At 44.5% G+C, this 17,500-nt stretch overlaps 1 protein-coding gene across 1 annotated transcript in view; it reads left to right on the plus strand.

Moving 5' to 3' along the window:
- eco (Establishment of cohesion) overlaps positions 1-17,500 on the plus strand; it is a 29,618-nt gene that overhangs the window by 1,998 nt on the left and 10,120 nt on the right. The window contains exons 2-6 of the mRNA XM_080269151.1: positions 1,010-1,176; positions 5,545-5,655; positions 8,885-8,935; positions 10,958-11,052; positions 15,184-15,309. Coding sequence (XP_080125277.1) covers positions 1,010-1,176; positions 5,545-5,655; positions 8,885-8,935; positions 10,958-11,052; positions 15,184-15,309 — 550 coding nt within the window. The remainder of the gene's footprint in view (positions 1-1,009; positions 1,177-5,544; positions 5,656-8,884; positions 8,936-10,957; positions 11,053-15,183; positions 15,310-17,500) is intronic.

The raw sequence follows: 17,500 nt of genomic DNA on the forward strand, positions 1-17,500 counted from the left end.
ATAGGAAGAGAGGAGGGTAGGCACAGAAAAAGGATGATAAAGGCTAAGGAAGAAGTAGGCAGCACTACATCAAGTGAGTGGATGATGGTGAGAAATAGGAAGAGATGAGGACAGGCACAGAAAAAGAATGATAAAGGCTAAGGAAGAAGTAGTCAGCACTACGTCAAGTGAGTGGATGATGGTGAGCAATAGGAAGTGAGGAGGGCAGGCACAGAAAAAGAATGATAAAGGCTAAGGAAGAAGTAGGCAGCACTACATCAAGTGAGTGGATGATGGTGAGAAATAGGAAGAGAGGAGGACAGGCACAGAAAAAGAATGATAAAGGCTAAGGAAGAAGTAGCCAGCACTGCATCAAGTGAGTGGATGATGGTGAGAAATAGGAAGAGAGGAGGGTAGGCACAGAAAAAGAATGATAAAGGCTAAGGAAGAAGTAGGCAGCACTGCATCAAGTGAGTGGATGATGGTGAGAAATAGGAAGAGAGGAGGACAGACACAGAAAAAGAATGATAAAGGTGAAAGAAGAAGTAGGTAGCACTACATCAAGTGAGTGGATGATGGTGAGAAATAGGAAGAGAGGAGGGCAGGCACAGAAAAAGAATGATAAAGGCTAAGGAAGAAGTAGGCAGCACTACATCAAGTGAGTGGATGATGGTGAGAAATAGGAAGAGAGGAGGACAGGCACAGAAAAAGAATGATAAAGGCTAAGGAAGAAGTAGGCAGCACTACATCAAGTGAGTGGATGATGGTGAGAAATAGGAAGAGAGGAGGACAGGCACAGAAAAAGAATGATAAAGGTGAAGGAAGAAGTAGGCAGCACTACATCAAGTGAGTGGATGATGGTGAGAAATAGGAAGAGAGGAGGGCAGGCACAGAAAAAGAATGATAAAGGTGAAGGAAGAAGTAGGCAGCACTACATCAAGTGAGTGGATGATGGTCACCACCACCTACCACTAAATATAATAATAATAATAATAATAACAATGCCTACCATTTTCCGTTCCTGCCACAGGTCTCAGTTTTGGCTTCTACAAATCCCCCAAGAATCTGTTCAGCCCAAGTCCCGCTGCCGCCCCCCCAGCCACCACCAGGCCAGTGAGGCGGCCTAGGGACGGCATCAACAAAGGCGTCGGCCATAACATCAAGAAGCCCAGACTGAAGGCCAAGGATAGGCTAAAGGTAGCTCTCTCTCTCTCTCTCTCTCTCTCTCTTTCTCTCTCTCTCTCTCTCTCTCTCTCCATAACATCAGAAAACCGAAGCTGACAGCCAAGGAAAGATTGAAGGTGTGTCTGTCTGTCTGTCTGTCTGTCTGTCTGTCTCTCTCTCCATAACATCAGAAAACCAAAGCTGACAGCCAAGGAAAGATTGAAGGTGTGTCTGTCTGTCTGTCTGTCTCTCTCTCTCCATAACATCAGAAAACCAAAGCTGACAGTCAAGGAAAGATTGAAGGTGTGTCTGTCTGTCTGTCTGTCTCTCTCTCTCCATAACATCAGAAAACCAAAGCTGACAGCCAAGGAAAGATTGAAGGTGTGTCTGTCTGTCTGTCTGTCTGTCTCTCTCTCTCTCTCTCTCTCTCTCTCTCCATAACATCAGAAAACCAAAGCTGACGGTCAAGGAAAGATTGAAGGTGTGTCTGTCTGTCTGTCTGTCTCTCTCTCCATAACATCAGAAAACCAAAGCTGACAGTCAAGGAAAGATTGAAGGTGTGTCTGTCTGTCTATTTATCTATCTATCTGTCTGTCTGTCCGTCTATCTATCCATGGAGAGGATGGAGGATGACAGTTGGGTGTGGAAGGTGAGAAGGGTGAACGTTGGGGCTGGGGTTGTGAGAGGCAGACCAAAAAAGACCTGGAACGATTTCATAGAGTGTGACCTCAAGGATAAGGCACTGAATAGGGAGGCTGCCAGAGATTGAGCACAATGGAGAGCCGCCATTAGGTGACCAAGGCTGACACATGCAAGCAGGTGGAAGCCTTTACAAATGAACGATAAAAGCTTCTATATTTTTCACATCTCCCTAAATATTACAGTATCCTTCCTTATCGTAATCTGTTCTGTGGTTTATTTTCCTGTCCTATAAAGGGTTAGGGTTGTGAGAGGCAGGCCAACAGTGAGCCAGGCAGGTCTGGGGTCAATACATTTGTGTCAATTCAGTTCAGTTGCAGTTGAGAATAAGATTTGAATTAATCACTTCTAATTCAGTTCAGTTCATTCATAAAAAAAGTCATCTTCAATTGCAATTCAGTTCAGTATGGTTGATATTCATTTAAAATGTATCCAATATAGCCAGGATTCCGGGGGCTTGAATGATGAGTGAATGGAAGTATGGCCTACTGGATTGGGCAAATTTGGTCTGTCTGGACACTGCAACTCCTTACCCTGCCCTAGGGTGGGAAAGGAGGTCCCAGTGATGATGATGATGATGATGGTGTTGATGGTGATGGTGATGAATAAAATGTCTTCACTTCAAAATCATTGTTAATCAAGCCAGTACCATTAATCTAACAGAAAGAAATAAAAATGGTTTCAAATTATATTAAACTTTTTGTGTGACCAAAACCTGTATATTTGAGTGTTTATTTGAGTGTAGTGTAAGTTAGTTATTGTACAAGGATGAAATTGCATAATCTATCTATCTATCTATTGCCAGACGCCTCAATCCCGTTTGGGGTGGCCACAAACAAATCGCCTCCAAGTCGCCCTGTCCCCCGCCATTTCACTGCCCTGCTCCCAACTCACACCCCCCTCTCTCATATACCTCTCCACCCCATCCCTCCATCTCATCCTCGGCCTCCCCCTCCCTCTTCCCCCCTCCACCTCACTCACATACACTCTCTTCGTCAGTCTCTCACCCTCCATCCTCTCCACATTGCATAGTACAATAGAAAATATTATCAATTCAGTCATCAGGTCATTTATATCAATTCCTATAGTATTCAGTTAATTTTATTTTTTTATTTTTCTCAATTCAAATTCAACTCCAAGTCGCAGTTATTTTTAATCAGTTCCATTTCAGGTCCAATTCAGTTCATAATTGACCCCAGTCCTAGGTGAGGTCATAGAGTGTGACCTCAGGGATAAGGCACTGAATAGGGAGGCTGCCAGAGACTGAGCGGCATGGAGAGGATGGAGGATGACAGTTGGGTACTAAAGATAAGAAGTGTGAATGTTGAGGGTGGGGTTGTGACAGGCAGACCAAAAAAGACCTGGGGTGAGGTCATACAGTGTGACCTCAGGGATAAGGCACTGAATAGGGAGGCTGCCAGAGATTAAGCAGCATGGAGAGCTGCCATTAGGTGACCAAGGCTGACACTTGCAAGCAGCATGAAGTCTTTATAATATGATATGCCACAAATGAGTTGAATTTTACACAGTGTATATACACTGAGGGGAATGCTGCTGTAATTAGTCCAGGTGACTTAATTAACCCCTCCATTGCACAATTACCCTTTTTATTACCATCCTGTGGTGTGCATTTTTTTTTTTTTTTTAATAAACATGCAAGCTAAACATCGAGGGCATCATCTAGTGATGCCCGGCCAGACAGCCTGAGCTGTGGGTGGCAACGTGACGCTCCCGGCCTGACCCGTGGCGCGCAACTCACGGGTTAATAATAGGTTACAGTCAGATACATTGTCACTGTGTAATTCAGAACGGTGGAGTGTGGAGGGTGAGAGCAGCTGTTTTATGAATGTGTAGCTAATTAGTGCTGGGTGGGGACACTCACCATCCACTCACTCGATGTAGTTCTGCATTCAGGTGCTCTCAGGTGCCTCTCTTCTTTCCTTCTTTCTTTCCTTCCTCTCTTTCCTTCAGTCTTTCCTCTTCCTTCTGCCTGTGGGTGACTTTACACTCCCTCTTCTGTCTTTCTTTCCTTCATTCTTTCCTCTTCCTTCTGCCTGTGGGTAACTTTACACTCCCTCTTCTGTCTTTCTTTCCTTCATTCTTTCCTCTTCCTTCTGCCTGTGGGTGACTTTACACTCCCTCTTCTGTCTTTCTTTCATTCTTTCCTCTTCCTTCTGCCTGTGGGTGACTTTACACTCCCTCTTCTGTCTTTCTTTCATTCATTCTTTCCTCTTCCTTCTGCCTGTGGGTGACTCTACACTGAGTGACAAGCCAAATTGTTTCCTGTATGCCAGGAAACCATTTACTACGCTGGGTGGTAACCATAACACCAAATTATGGCACCTGGTGGTTTAGTGGGTAATTATTGCGCTCCAATTGGATTGAGCCGGTGAAGGTTTATATCCAAGGGGTGGTTGGGGTTTATTGCTCATGTAATGCCACTCAGGGATGAGTGAGGCTGGTCACTCTCATCATAAATGTCAGGACCAACTGCCTAGCCCTGGGCTCCTACTCTTCTCATGGGGCAATACAGGATTGGGTGACGATGATGATGATGACAATGATGATGTTGGTGATGATTACAGTGATGATGATGATGATGATGGTGATGAGGACAATGATGATGATGGTGATGATATATCTAATTACTGTTACTTATGCTTTTCGTCTCATTAACTCTTCTCCTCTTACTGGCTCCCTTCAACCTCTGTCTCTTTGCCGCACTGTTGCATCTTTATCTCTTTTCTATTGCTACTTCAATGGTCACTGCTCCTCTTACTGGCTCCCTTCAACCTCTGTCTCTTTGCCGCACTGTTGCATCTTTATCTCTTTTCTATCGCTACTTCAATGGTCACTGCTCCTCTTACTGGCTCCCTTCAACCTCTGTCTCTTTGCCGCACTGTTGCATCTTTATCTCTTTTCTATCGCTACTTCAATGGTCACTGCTCCTCTTACTGGCTCCCTTCAACCTCTGTCTCTTTGCCGCACTGTTGCATCTTTATCTCTTTTCTATCGCTACTTCAGTGGTCACTGCTCCTCTGAACTGTCTGCTTGCATCCCTCCACCTCTTCGACGGGCGCGTAGCACCCGTCTAGCAACAAACTCTCATCCATTTTCTGTCCAACTCTCTAATGCAAGAGTTAACCGTCACTCCCAGTCCTTCATTTATGCAACAGGTCAACTCTGGAACTGTCTCCCTCTGTCCAACTCTCTGATGGAAGAGTTAACCGTTACTCCCAGTCCTTCATTTATGCAACAGGTCAACTCTGGAACTGTCTCACTCTGTCCAACTCTCTAATGCAAGAGCTAACCGTTACTCCTAGTCCTTCATTTATGCAACAGGTCAACTCTGGAACTGTCTCCCTCTGCCCAACTCTCTAATGCAAGAGTTAACCGTTACTTCCAGTCCGTCATTTATGCAACAGGTCAACTCTGGAACTGTCTTGCTTTGTCTGTATTTCCTACTGTCTTCCTCTGTCTGTATTTCCTACTGTCTTCCTCTGTCTGTTTTTCCCACTGCCTATGACCTCCAGTCTTTCAAACGCAGTGTGTCCAGGCATCTCAAGACGAACACACCTTGAATATGGCTGTTATCTTGTTTTTGGTTTTTCTTGGAGGGAACAGTTTGCCACTCCTGGCCTTGGGTTCCTTCTTCCTTGCCTGAAAAAAATAAGAACTTCATTATGCATTTCATATTTGCAGAAAACGAATAACGTGAAGACCATAACAAAGCGTCTGAAGCAGGGCACGTACACTCCATACTTGCCGTCCAGCCGAAGCCCAGTCAAGAAAACGCCAAGTAATGCTGGAATTGTAAGTATAAACCACAGTACTGTATGAGAGTGAGAGACTAACTAGGAGAGTGTATGTGAGTGAGGTGGAGGGGAGAGAGGGAGAGGGAGGCTGAGAATGAGATGGAGGAATGGAGTGGAGAGGTATGGATGAGAGACTAACTAGGAGAGTGTATGTGAGTGAGGTGCATGTGGAGTTACATGGAGAGACAGGCTGACAAATGAGGATATAAAGGAGTGTTGTGGTGTGGATGTGGATGTGATAGGAAGCGTTAGGAGGAACACACTGAGGTGGTTTGGCCATGTGGAGAGGATGGAGAGTGAGAGACTAACTAGGAGAGTGTATGTGAGTGAGGTGGAGGGGGGGAGAGGGAGGGGGAGGCCAAGGATGAGATGGAGGGATGGAGTAGATAGGATGGAGAGTGAGAGACTAATGAGGAGAGTGTATGTGAGTGAGGTGGAGGGATGGAGTGGAGAGGTATATGAGAGAGGGGGGTGTGAGCTGGGAGCAGGGCAATGAAATGGTGGGGGACAGGGCGACGTGGAGGTGATTTGTTTGTTGCTACCCCTTATGGGATTTAGGCGTCTGGCAATAGATAGACAGATAGATGTGGGCAAAGGGATTAAGTTGCAGATTTACGTCAGCTTTAAGGATTACTGTCAATTTATTATTATTATTATTAATATACCAGTATTCTCATTTTTTTATGATTATAATTATTTACTGTCAATTCTTTATTATTATTATTATTATTTTTAACAGTCAACAACGCTCCTTAGTATAATAGGAAAAGTGTATGGTAGGATACTTATTGACAGAGTTAGAGAAAGAACAGAGAAATTAGTTGGAGAAGAACAGGGAGGCTTTAGGAAGGGAAGAGGTTGTGTAGATCAGATATTCATTCTCAGATCTTTAGTGGAAAAGTTTCTAGAGAAGGGAAAGAAGTTGTATGCGGCTTTCATGGATTTGGAGAAAGCATATGACAGGGTGGATAGACAAGGATTGTGGAAAGTGTTAAGAATATATGGAGTAGATGGGAAGTTGTTGAATGCTGTGAAGAGTATGTACGATGGTGCGAAGGCTGCAGTGCGTGTGGATGGTGAACTAAGTGAATTTTTCTCTTTGAAAGTTGGTTTGAAACAGGAATGTGTCATGTCTCCATGGTTGTTCAATCTGTACATGGATGGGGTAATAAAAGAGGTACAAGGTAGGGTAGTGGATGTTGGAGTGGCCCTGGTGAGAGAGGATAGTGTTTGGAAACTCCCTGTACTGTTGTTTGCAGATGATACTGTGTTGTTGAGTGAAGACGAAGGGGAGCTGCAAGGCTTGGTGGATGAGTTTGGGAGAGTGTGTAAGAAACGGAACCTAAAGGTGAATGTAGGGAAGAGTAAAGTGATGGTCTTTGAGAGAGGCGAAGTCAGTGAATGTACAGCGAGGTTGGATGGTGAGGAATTGGAAAATGTGAGTACGTTTAAGTATTTGGGTAGCGTGATGAGTAAGGATGGAGGTTTGGAGGGTGAAGTGCTTGAAAGGGTACAGCAGGGAAGAAAGGTTGCTGGTTCTTTGAAAGCAGTGATAAGAAACAGGGAAGTGAGCATGGAAGTAAAAAAGTTACTACATGACAGTATTGTGATACCAACTCTAACGTATGGAAGTGAAGCTTGGACGTTGTTGGAAGGACACAAGTCAAGAGTGAGAGCAGTGGAAATGAGTTATTTAAGAGGAGCCTGTGGAGTCACGTGGAGAGACAGGCTGACGAATGAGGATATAAAGGAGCGTTGTGGTGTGGATGTGGATGTGATAGGAAGCGTTGTGAGGAACACACTGAGGTGGTTTGGCCATGTGGAGAGGATGGAGGGTGAAAGACTGACGAAGAGAGTGTATATGAGTAAGGTGGAGGGTGGAAGAGGGAGGGGGAGACCGAGGATGAGATGGAGGGATGGGGTGGAGAGGTATATGAGAGAGGGAGGTGTGAGTTGGGAGCAGGGCAGTGAAATGGCGGGGGACAGGGCGACTTGGAGGCGATTTGTTTGTGGCTACCCCAAACGGGATTGAGGCGTCTGGCAATAGATAGATAGATTATTATTATATAATGTCAATTTATTATTATTACTCAATTTATTATTATTGTTATTATGTATTATTATTATTCACTGTCACACATGCAAGCATGTTGGAGCCTTTAAAAACGAAATGAACGAAACTGTCAATTTTATTATTATTATTATTTGTCACGAATCAAATTCACGACATTTTCCTTTTGTGAGCAACCATGAACTATTAGCGGAAAACTCACTGTGTATCGCTCAGTTAACCGTTTCTCTCTCCACTTCGGTGGTATACTTTTCAAAACATTCGTCACTGTTTCAAAAGTGACCGTTCTAATGCACGTCATTAAGTGCTCTACTGAGTGATATTATTGTTTCTATATTGTTCGCCCCTGCCTGCCTCGACCGTTGGCCACGCCTTCTTCCGGCTGGCCTGGGCATTACCCCACACATCGTATTTGAATCAGTCTTTTGTCTGTCGCGACGGAGTGTGGTTCTGTGCTCCGGTAGTGAGAGTGAGAGAGGTCTTCTAGCACCCAGACTCCACTAGATCTACAGTTCTCCAGGCTCCCACCCTTCCTTGGTCATACGCTACATTGACCAGTGTTTCTTAAGTTTTTTTCTTAGTTTTAAAATAATTATTTTAGCTGGCTTTGTGAAAGAGTGAGTGAGTGTGTTCCCTTTAATATTTGAATTGATTTTGCTCTATGTAACGTAAATTTATTTATCGTAATCAATAAATTTACAGTTCTTTCCTTTGAGCTTAATTGTTATTCGTGTTTTATTTCACCACGAGCTTCTTTAGTCTGCTTATCTTAGCTCGCACAACTTACTTATTTTTCATAACTGTACTTAAAGCAGTTCTTTCATATTAATTCTGAAATCCGTTGTGCTAGCTAGGGGTTAGGCTTCAGCAAGAACCTGTCTGTTATTAATATTAAATACTGATTGTCAGGGGGGTATAAACTGTCAGGGGCCTGCAGTACCGACTATACAGCATTTGTGAGTAATTAATCTCCCGTGTACTGTAGAGAGAGGCAGCGTTAATTCCCATCTTTTGAGAATCAGCAGTCAGCCGGAATAAAATGGCGATCTATTTGCCATAAATTTATTAAGCATTAAACTTCCATTAAATTTTGGATTACACACGTACATAAGTTACCAAACCCCGTCGACATTATTGTTATTATTATTATTTTCAGAAGAGGCAACGCACACTGTCGTCCCCAGGCATGTCACTCTTGGAAGTGGAAGTGAGTAAGGAGGCTGTCTGTCTATCTGTCTGTCTGTGTATCTGTATCTATCTATCTGTCTGTCTGTATATCTGTATCTATATATCTATCTGTCTATCTATCTATCTGTCTGTCTGTCTATCTATCTATCTCTCTGTCTGTCTATCTATCTGTCTGTCTGTCTATCTATCTATCTGTCTGTCTATCTATCTATCTGTCTGTCTCTATGTATCTATCTGTCTGTCTCTATCTGTCTGCCTGTGTACCTGTATCTATCTATCTGTTTGTCTCTATCAGTCTATCTATCTTTATCTGCCTGTCTATGTATCTATCTGTCTTTCTGTTTTTCTATCTATCTATATCTGTCTGTCTATCTATCTGTCTCTGTCTGTCTATCTATCTATCTATCTGTTTGTATCTATCTATCTGCCTGTGTATCTATCTATGTTTGTTTACCTATCTGTATCTGTCTGTCTATTTATTTATCTATCTATCTATCTATCTGTCTGTGTCTGTCTGTCTATCTCTATCTATCTGTCTATGTATCTATCTCAATCTGTCTATCTATCTATCTATCTGTCTATCTATCTATCCATCTATCTAGTGCCAGACGCCTGAATCTCATAAGGGGTGGCCACAAACAAATCACCTCCATGTCGTCCTGTCCGCTGCCATTTCACTGCCCTCCCCCCCCAACTTACACCCCCCCTCTCACATATACCCCTCCATCTCATCCTTGGCCTCCCCCTCCCTCTCTTCCTGTCCACCTTATGCACTCCCAGTTAGTCTCTGATCCTACTGTCCTCATTACTCCATCCCTCCATCTCATCCTCAGCCTCCCCCTCCCTCTCCACCCCTCCACCTCACTCACATACACTCTCCTAGTTAGTCTCTCACTCTCCATCCTCTCTACTCCATTCCTCCATCTCATCCTCAGTCTCCCCCTCCCTCTCCTCCCCTCCACCTCACTTCTAGTTAGTCTCTCATTGTCCTCTCTACTACATCCTTCCATCTCATCCTCAGCCTCCCCCTCCCCTCCTAGTTAGTCTCTCTCTCCATCCTCTCTACGTCCCTCCATCTCATCCTCAGCCTCCCCCTCCCCTCCTAGTTAGTCTCTCACACTCTCCATTCTCTCTGTCATTCCTCCATCTCATCCTCAGCCTCCCCCTCCCCTCCTAGTTAGTCTCTCACTCTCCATTCTCTCTACATCATTCCTCCATCTCATCCTCAGCCTCCCCCTCCCCTCCTAGTTAGTCTCTCACACGCTCCATACCTCTCTATGTCATTCCTCCATCTCATCCTCAGCCTCCCCCTCCCCTTCTAGTTAGTCTCTCACTCTCCATACCTCTCTACATCCCTCCATCTCATCCTCAGCCTCCCCCTCCCCTTCTAGTTAGTCTCTCACTCTCCATACCTCTCTACATCCCTCCATCTCATCCTCAGCCTCCCCCTCCTCTCCTGGTTAGTCTCTCACTCTCCATCCTCTTGACACAGCAAGTACCATGTAATATGTAATAAGAATTGTACTATGTGATATGTACATTGTAATATGGCCATGTGGAGAGGATGGAGAGAGAGACTAACTAGGAGAGTGTGTGTGTGAGGTGAAGAGGGGGAGGGGGAGGCCAAGGATGAGATGGAGGGATGGAGTGGAGAGGATGGAGAGTGAGAGACTAACTAGGAGAGTGTATGTGAGTGAGGTGGAGGGGGGAAGAGGGAGGGGGAGACCAAGGATGAGATGGAGGGATGGAGTGGAGAGGTATATGAGAGAGGGGGATGTGAGCTGGGAGCAGGGCAGTGAAATGGCAGGGGACAGGGTGACATGGAGGCGATTTGTTTGTGGCCACCCCTTATGGGATTAAGGCATCTGGCAATAGATAGATAGTTAGATGGCAGGGGACAGGGTGACATGGAGGTGATTTGTTTGTGGCCACCCCTTATGGTATTAGATAGATAGATAATGTAATACTGTACTACTAATCATACTTGTAGATATAATATATAATCAATAATATACTCCTCCTCGTCCCACCTGCCCCACAGGCGGACGAGGACTTTGTGCCGGAGACCAAGGATGTTAAGTTCTTCACCAGCCGATCCCGAGCAGCTGCCACGGTGCACATCGGCCGCAACATCAAGTGAGTGGTTGGCGCGCTCTCTCTCTCTCTCTCTCTCTCTCCTTCCCGCTCTCTCTCCCTTCTTCCCTCCCTCCCCCCTCTCTCTCCCTCCCTCCCCTCTCTCTCTCTCTTCCTCCTACCCCCTCTCTCTCCCTTCTTCCCTCCCTCCCCCCTCTCCCTCCCTCTCTCTCTCTCTCTCTCTCTGTCTCCCCCTCCCTCCTTCCTTCCCCCTCTCTCTCCCTTCTTCCCTCCCTCCCCCCTCTCTCTCCCTGCGTCGCTCCCTCCCCCCCTCTCTCTCTCTCTCTCTCTCTCTCTCTCTCTCTCCCTTCTTCCCTCCCCCCTCTCTCTCCCTCCCTCCCCTCTCTCTCTCTCTCTATTTTTTATGCAAGGAAGAAGGAACCCAAGGCCTGGAGTCCACAAACCGTTCCTTCCAAGAAAAAAACAATAACAATACAAAAGAGAGCCAAATTCAAGATCCGATCATTTTGAGATGCCTGGACACACTGCGTTTGAAAGACTGGAGGTCATAGGCAGTAGGAAATACAGACAGAGGGAGACAGTTCCAGAGTTGACCTGTTGTCTTTGTTTTTATTTTTTCTTGAATAATCGTATGGACTCCTGGCCTTGGGTTCCTTCTTCCTTGCATTAAAAAAAGAAATCATCATCATTATTATCATTATTATTATCATTATCACCATCATCAGCATCAGCACCACCACCACCGTTGTCATCATCATCATCATCATCATCATCATTACCATCATCATCATCATCATCGTCGTCGTCGGGACCTCCATTCCCACCCTAGGGCAGGGTGAGGAGTAGCAATGTCCAAGTTTGCACAGTCTAATGGGCCACACTTCCATTCACTCATCATTCAAGCCCCCGGAATCCTGGCTCTATCGGATACACCAAAAACATTCACCACGTTCTGTAGCTTCACATAAACGTATCCGATAGAGTCAATGGGCCACGCTTCCATTCACTCATCATTCAAGCCCCCGGAATCCTGGCTCTATCGGGTACACCCAAAACATTCACCACGTTCTGTAGCTTCACATAAACGTATCCGATAGAGTCAATGGGCCACGCTTCCATTCACTCATCATTCAAGCCCCCGGAATCCTGGCTCTATTGGATACGCCAAAAACATTCACCACGTTCTGTAGCTTCACATAAACGTATCCGATAGAGTCAATCCGGACGCTGCCACGTTTAAAAGGGGTGCCACATGCCTGATCATGCACTTCTCCTCAGAATGCTACCATCAGCAGGGTGAGATCGGATGCAGGGTGGGTCCATACAGTTGTGCATTAAAATGTTTTAGTAGTGGATATCTCTTGGAAAGAATAATCCATCAGAAATTGGTTTACACGTGTTTGTTCCAGCTGTGTGTCTCTTGCTGCCAGGATGATAATTTCTTTTAATGTAATGTTTGAATATGGGGGAAAAAAAAATACTGTAATTATTATGATTACAGTTTTCATGAAAAATCTGAGTACTGTCCAACTGCTTCTGGGAAACACTCACCACAGCACATAGAATATATTAATGGGTGTCAGTATTCAGGAAAATGTGTAATGTGAAGATAGACATAATGAAACTGGTCCCATCTGTGTAACATGTATGCTTAATTTGGCATTGTATGGGGAGTGATTGTGTACAGGAGTAAAAACCTGTAAGATTTTATTATTTTTGTCCAGAAATGAGGCTGATGTGAATAAATGTAACACCCTTCTACCCTGTATTTTGTGTGGCAGGTACAGTCATAGCACCAGGTAGTGCATGAACTCTAAGAAGGGCAGCCATCCTGTGAAAACTCTCAATGCCACGAACTTATAATTGGGTAGGAGCAGCTAGGGACGGTGGTAGAGGCGGTTATAATCTAGAGATGTCTGAGTCCAATTTCCAGAGAGCGGTTGATGCTGTCAGAAATGGTAAGCACAGGGTAAGACAAGCAGCTTTCAGTATGGCTTCTCCAAAAGCACACTTCATGATGCTGTTAAAAGGAAACGTGTTAAGTGATCTGGGGGACAGACTATGTTAAGTGAAGAAGAAGAACATAATATTGTGAAGCGTTTACTAGCTCTTTTTCACTGAGGGTTCCCATTAGATACAGTGGAGCTGCGTTTACTGATTAAAACGTATCTGGATAGACGTGGTGTAACGGTGGAAAGATTCAGGAATAATCTCCCTGGACCGGATTGGCCACAAGGCTTCTTGAAACGCCACAAACATGAACTCAGTCATTGCCTGTCTCAGAACATTAAAGTGGCCAGAGCAAAAGTTACTCCTAGCATCATTAGGTCATACTTTAACAGTCTGGAAAAAACTCTTCAAAATGTGTCTCCAGATAACATCATAAACTCTGATGAGACCAATCTGTCAGACGATCCAGGCCGGAAAAAAGTGATTGTCCGTAGAGGTTGCAAATATCCAGAAGGAGTAATGAACTCCACCAAGTCGTCCGCCTCCCTGATGTTGGTGTGCACAGCATCTGGGAAATTAATGCCTCGCTACATAGTTTATAAAGCAAGACGTGTGTGTGACTCCTGGACTGAGGGAGGTCCTTCAAATACAAGATATAACCGGACAGACAGCGGGTGGTTTGGTGGGTCAGCATTCGAGGACTGGTTCTTCAGAATCATTCTCCTTTATGCCAGATCTAATGATGGTCACAAGGTAATCATTGGTGATAATCTTTCCAGCCATGTCAGTCTGGCTCTGGTGAAAGCTTGTGAGGAGAACAATATATCCCTCTTGTTTCTGCCTCCAAATTTCACACACCACATCCAGCCATTGAATGTGTCTGTATTTGGCCCAGTGACAGGTTACTGTACGTGGTGGTGACCATCATCCACTCACTTGATGTAGTGCTGCCTACTTCTTCCTCAGCCTTTATCATTCTTTTTCTGTGCCTGTCCTCCTCTCTTCCTATTTCTCACCATCATCCACTCACTTGATGTAGTGCTGCCTACTTCTTCCTTCACCTTTATCATTCTTTTTCTGTGCCTGCCCTCCTCTCTTCCTATTTCTCACCATCATCCACTCACTTGATGTAGTGCTGCCTACTTCTTCCATAGCCTTTATCATTCTTTTTCTGTGCCTGTCCTCCTCTCTTCCTATTTCTCACCATCATCCACTCACTTGATGTAGTGCTGCCTACTTCATCCTTAGCCTTTATCATTCTTTTTCTGTGCCTTTCCTCCTCTCTTCCTATTTCTCACCATCATCCACTCACTTGATGTAGTGCTGCCTACTTCTTCCTTAGCCTTTATCATTCTTTTTCTGTGCCTTTCCTCCTCTCTTACTATTTCTCACCATCATCCACTCACTTGATGTAGTGCTGCCTACTTCTTCCTTAGCCTTTATCATTCTTTTTCTGTGCCTTTCCTCCTCTCTTACTATTTCTCACCATCATCCACTCACTTGATGTACCTTTATCATTCTTTTTCTGTGCCTGCCCTCCTCTCTTCCTATTTCTCCCATCTTTCCTGTCACTTCTTATTGCTTTTCTTTCCTTTACAGGTGGCTTTACATTGAGTGACAAGCCAAATGGTTTCCTGTAAGCCAAGAAACCATTTACAACGCTGGGTGGTAACCATATAACCAAAACATACGTGCTCCCTACGTGTCAAGAAGTGGGTTGGTGAAGGGTTAGTGCCTCTCCCCGTAAAACAAATAACTCAGAGTCAAATGGCCACCCCTTACGGGATTATGGCGTCTGGCAATAGATAGATAGATAGGTCACTGGCAGGCTGTGTTGACGGACCTCAAAGCAACCTCCAACCTCCCCACATTGTCTCTCATTCTTTTATTTATGTGAATCATGTGAGGCATATGAGAGAGAGAGGTGTGAGCTGGGGGGGGGGGGCAGTGAAATGGCAGGGGACAGGGTGACATGGAGGCAATTTGTTTGTGGCCACCCCTTACAGGATTAAGACCTCTGGGAATAGATAGACAGATAGATAGATAGATAGATAGACTGAAACAAAGTACATGTATTCCTTCCCTAACAGACTGACAGCTGGGAGGAGGGCAGTGAAATGGCAGGGGACAGGGTGACATGGAGACGGTTTGTTTGTGGCTACCCCTTGTGGGATAGATAGATAGATAGACTGCAACAAAGTACATGTATTCCTTCCCCCACAGACTGACGGCCAAGTATGGGGATGTCAGCCTGAAGCAGCGAGAGGGAGGGTTTGTTAAGAAGAATATTGGCCGGAGAGTGGAGGACGAACTGCAGCAGTACTTGCAACACACCAACACAGCTGCAAGGTGAGAGGGAGGTGGGAGGCCGAGGATGAGATGGAGTGTGAGAGACTAATGAGGAGAGGGAGGATGAGGTGGAAGGATGAAGGAGAGACTAATGAGGAGAGTGTATGTGAGTGAGGTGGAGAGGTGAGAGGGAGGGGGAGGCTGAGGATGAGATGGAGGGATGGAGTGGAGAGGATGGAGAGTGAGAGACTAATGAGGAGAGGGAGGATGAGGTGGAAGGATGAAGGAGAGACTAATGAGGAGAGTGTATGTGAGTGAGATGAAGGGGGAGGAGGCTGAGGATGAGATGGAGTGGAGAGGATGGAGAGACTAATGAGGAGAGTGTATGTGAGTGAGGTGGAGGGGAGGAGAGGGAGGGGGAGGCCAAGGATGAGATGGAGGGATGGAGTGGAGAGGTATATGAGAGAGGGGGGTGTGAGCAGGGGGGAGGACAGTGAAATGGCAGGGGACAGGGCGACATGGAGGTGGTTTGTTTGTGGCCACCCCTTACGGGATGAAGGCGTCTGGCAATAGATAGATAGAGAAGAATTTAAATGATAAATGAATTTGAATGTGTTTGCATGTGTCGGCTTTGGTCACCTATTAGCCTGTCTTCATGCTGCTCGATCTCTGGCAGCCTTTCTGTTCAATCCCGTATCCCTGAGGTCACACTTGAAAAGACTCGAGCATGTATGTGTCAGGCTTGGTCACCTAATGTTGGCTCTCCATGCTGCTCAATCTCTGGCAGCCTCCCTATTGAGTCGTTTATCCTTGAGGTCACACTCTATGACTTTTCAAATTTTGTCATTTCATCTCTTTCCTGTGTTTGAATTCTGCCCATTACCGTCCTGAGGGTGCCTGAGCGCTGCCTTGGTGTTGTGGCATTATTGGTGTGTGTGTGTGTCTGTGTGTGTGTGTGTCTGTGTGTGTGTGTGTGTCTGTGTGTGTGTGTGTGTGTATGGGGTAAAGAAAATCCAATGCATGACCTACACAATCTATCTATCTATCTATCGCCAGACGCCTTAATCCAGTTTGGGGTGGCCACAAACAAATCACCTCCATGTCGCCCTGTCCCCTGCCATTTCACTGCCCTGCTCCCAGCTCACACCCCCCTCTCTCATATACCTCTCCACCCCATCCCTCCATCTCATCCTGGGCCTTCCCCTCCCTCTCCCCCTCCACCTCACTCACATACACTCTCCTCATCAGTCTTTCACAAACACAGGGACAAAATAAACTCTATTTATAAATCCCCCTTCTCTATTTATAAATCCCCCTTCTCTATTTATAAATCCCCCTTCTGTATTTATAAATCCCCCTTCTGTATTTATAAATCCCCCTTTTGTATTTATAAATCCCCCTTCTCTATTTATAAATCACCCTTCTGTATTTATAAATCCCCCTTCTCTATTTATAAATCACCCTTCTGTATTTATAAATCCCCCTTCTCTATTTATAAATCCCCCTTCTCTGTTTATAAATCCCCCTTTTGTATTTATAAATCCCCCTTCTCTATTTATAAATCACCCTTCTCTATTTATAAATCACCCTTCTCTATTTATAAATCACCCTTCTCTATTTATAAATCCCCCTTCTCTATTTATAAATCACCCTTCTCTATTTATAAATCCCCCTTCTCTATTTATAAATCACCCTTCTCTATTTATAAATCCCCCTTCTCTATTTATAAATCACCCTTCTCTATAAATCACCCTTCTCTATTTATAAATCACCCTTCTCTATTTATAAATCACCCTTCTCTATTTATAAATCACCCTTCTCTATTTATAAATCACCCTTCTCTATTTATAAATCACCCTTCTCTATTTATAAATCACCCTTCTCTATTTATAAATCACAGTGAGGCTGGTCACTCTCATCTTAAATGTCAGGACCAACTTGCCTAGCCCCGGGCTCCTACACTCCTCATGGGGCAACACAGGATTGGATGATGGATGGATGGATTATTATTATTATTATTATCATTATTATTATTATGATTATTGTTATTATTATTATATTATTTTTATTATTCTTACTCATTATTTTTATCATTATTATTATTATTATTTTTATTTTTATTATTATTAGTATCATTATTTTTATCATCATCATTATTATTATTATTATTATTATCATCATCATCATCATCATCATCATCCTTATTATCATCAGCATTATTATTATTAATGTTATTATCATCATCATCAGT

The sequence above is a fragment of the Coenobita brevimanus genome, chromosome 31, assembly GCF_032717465.1.
Source record: "Coenobita brevimanus isolate Jiangsu-jjx chromosome 31, ASM3271746v2, whole genome shotgun sequence".
NCBI classification, from domain to species: Eukaryota; Metazoa; Arthropoda; class Malacostraca; order Decapoda; family Coenobitidae; genus Coenobita; species Coenobita brevimanus.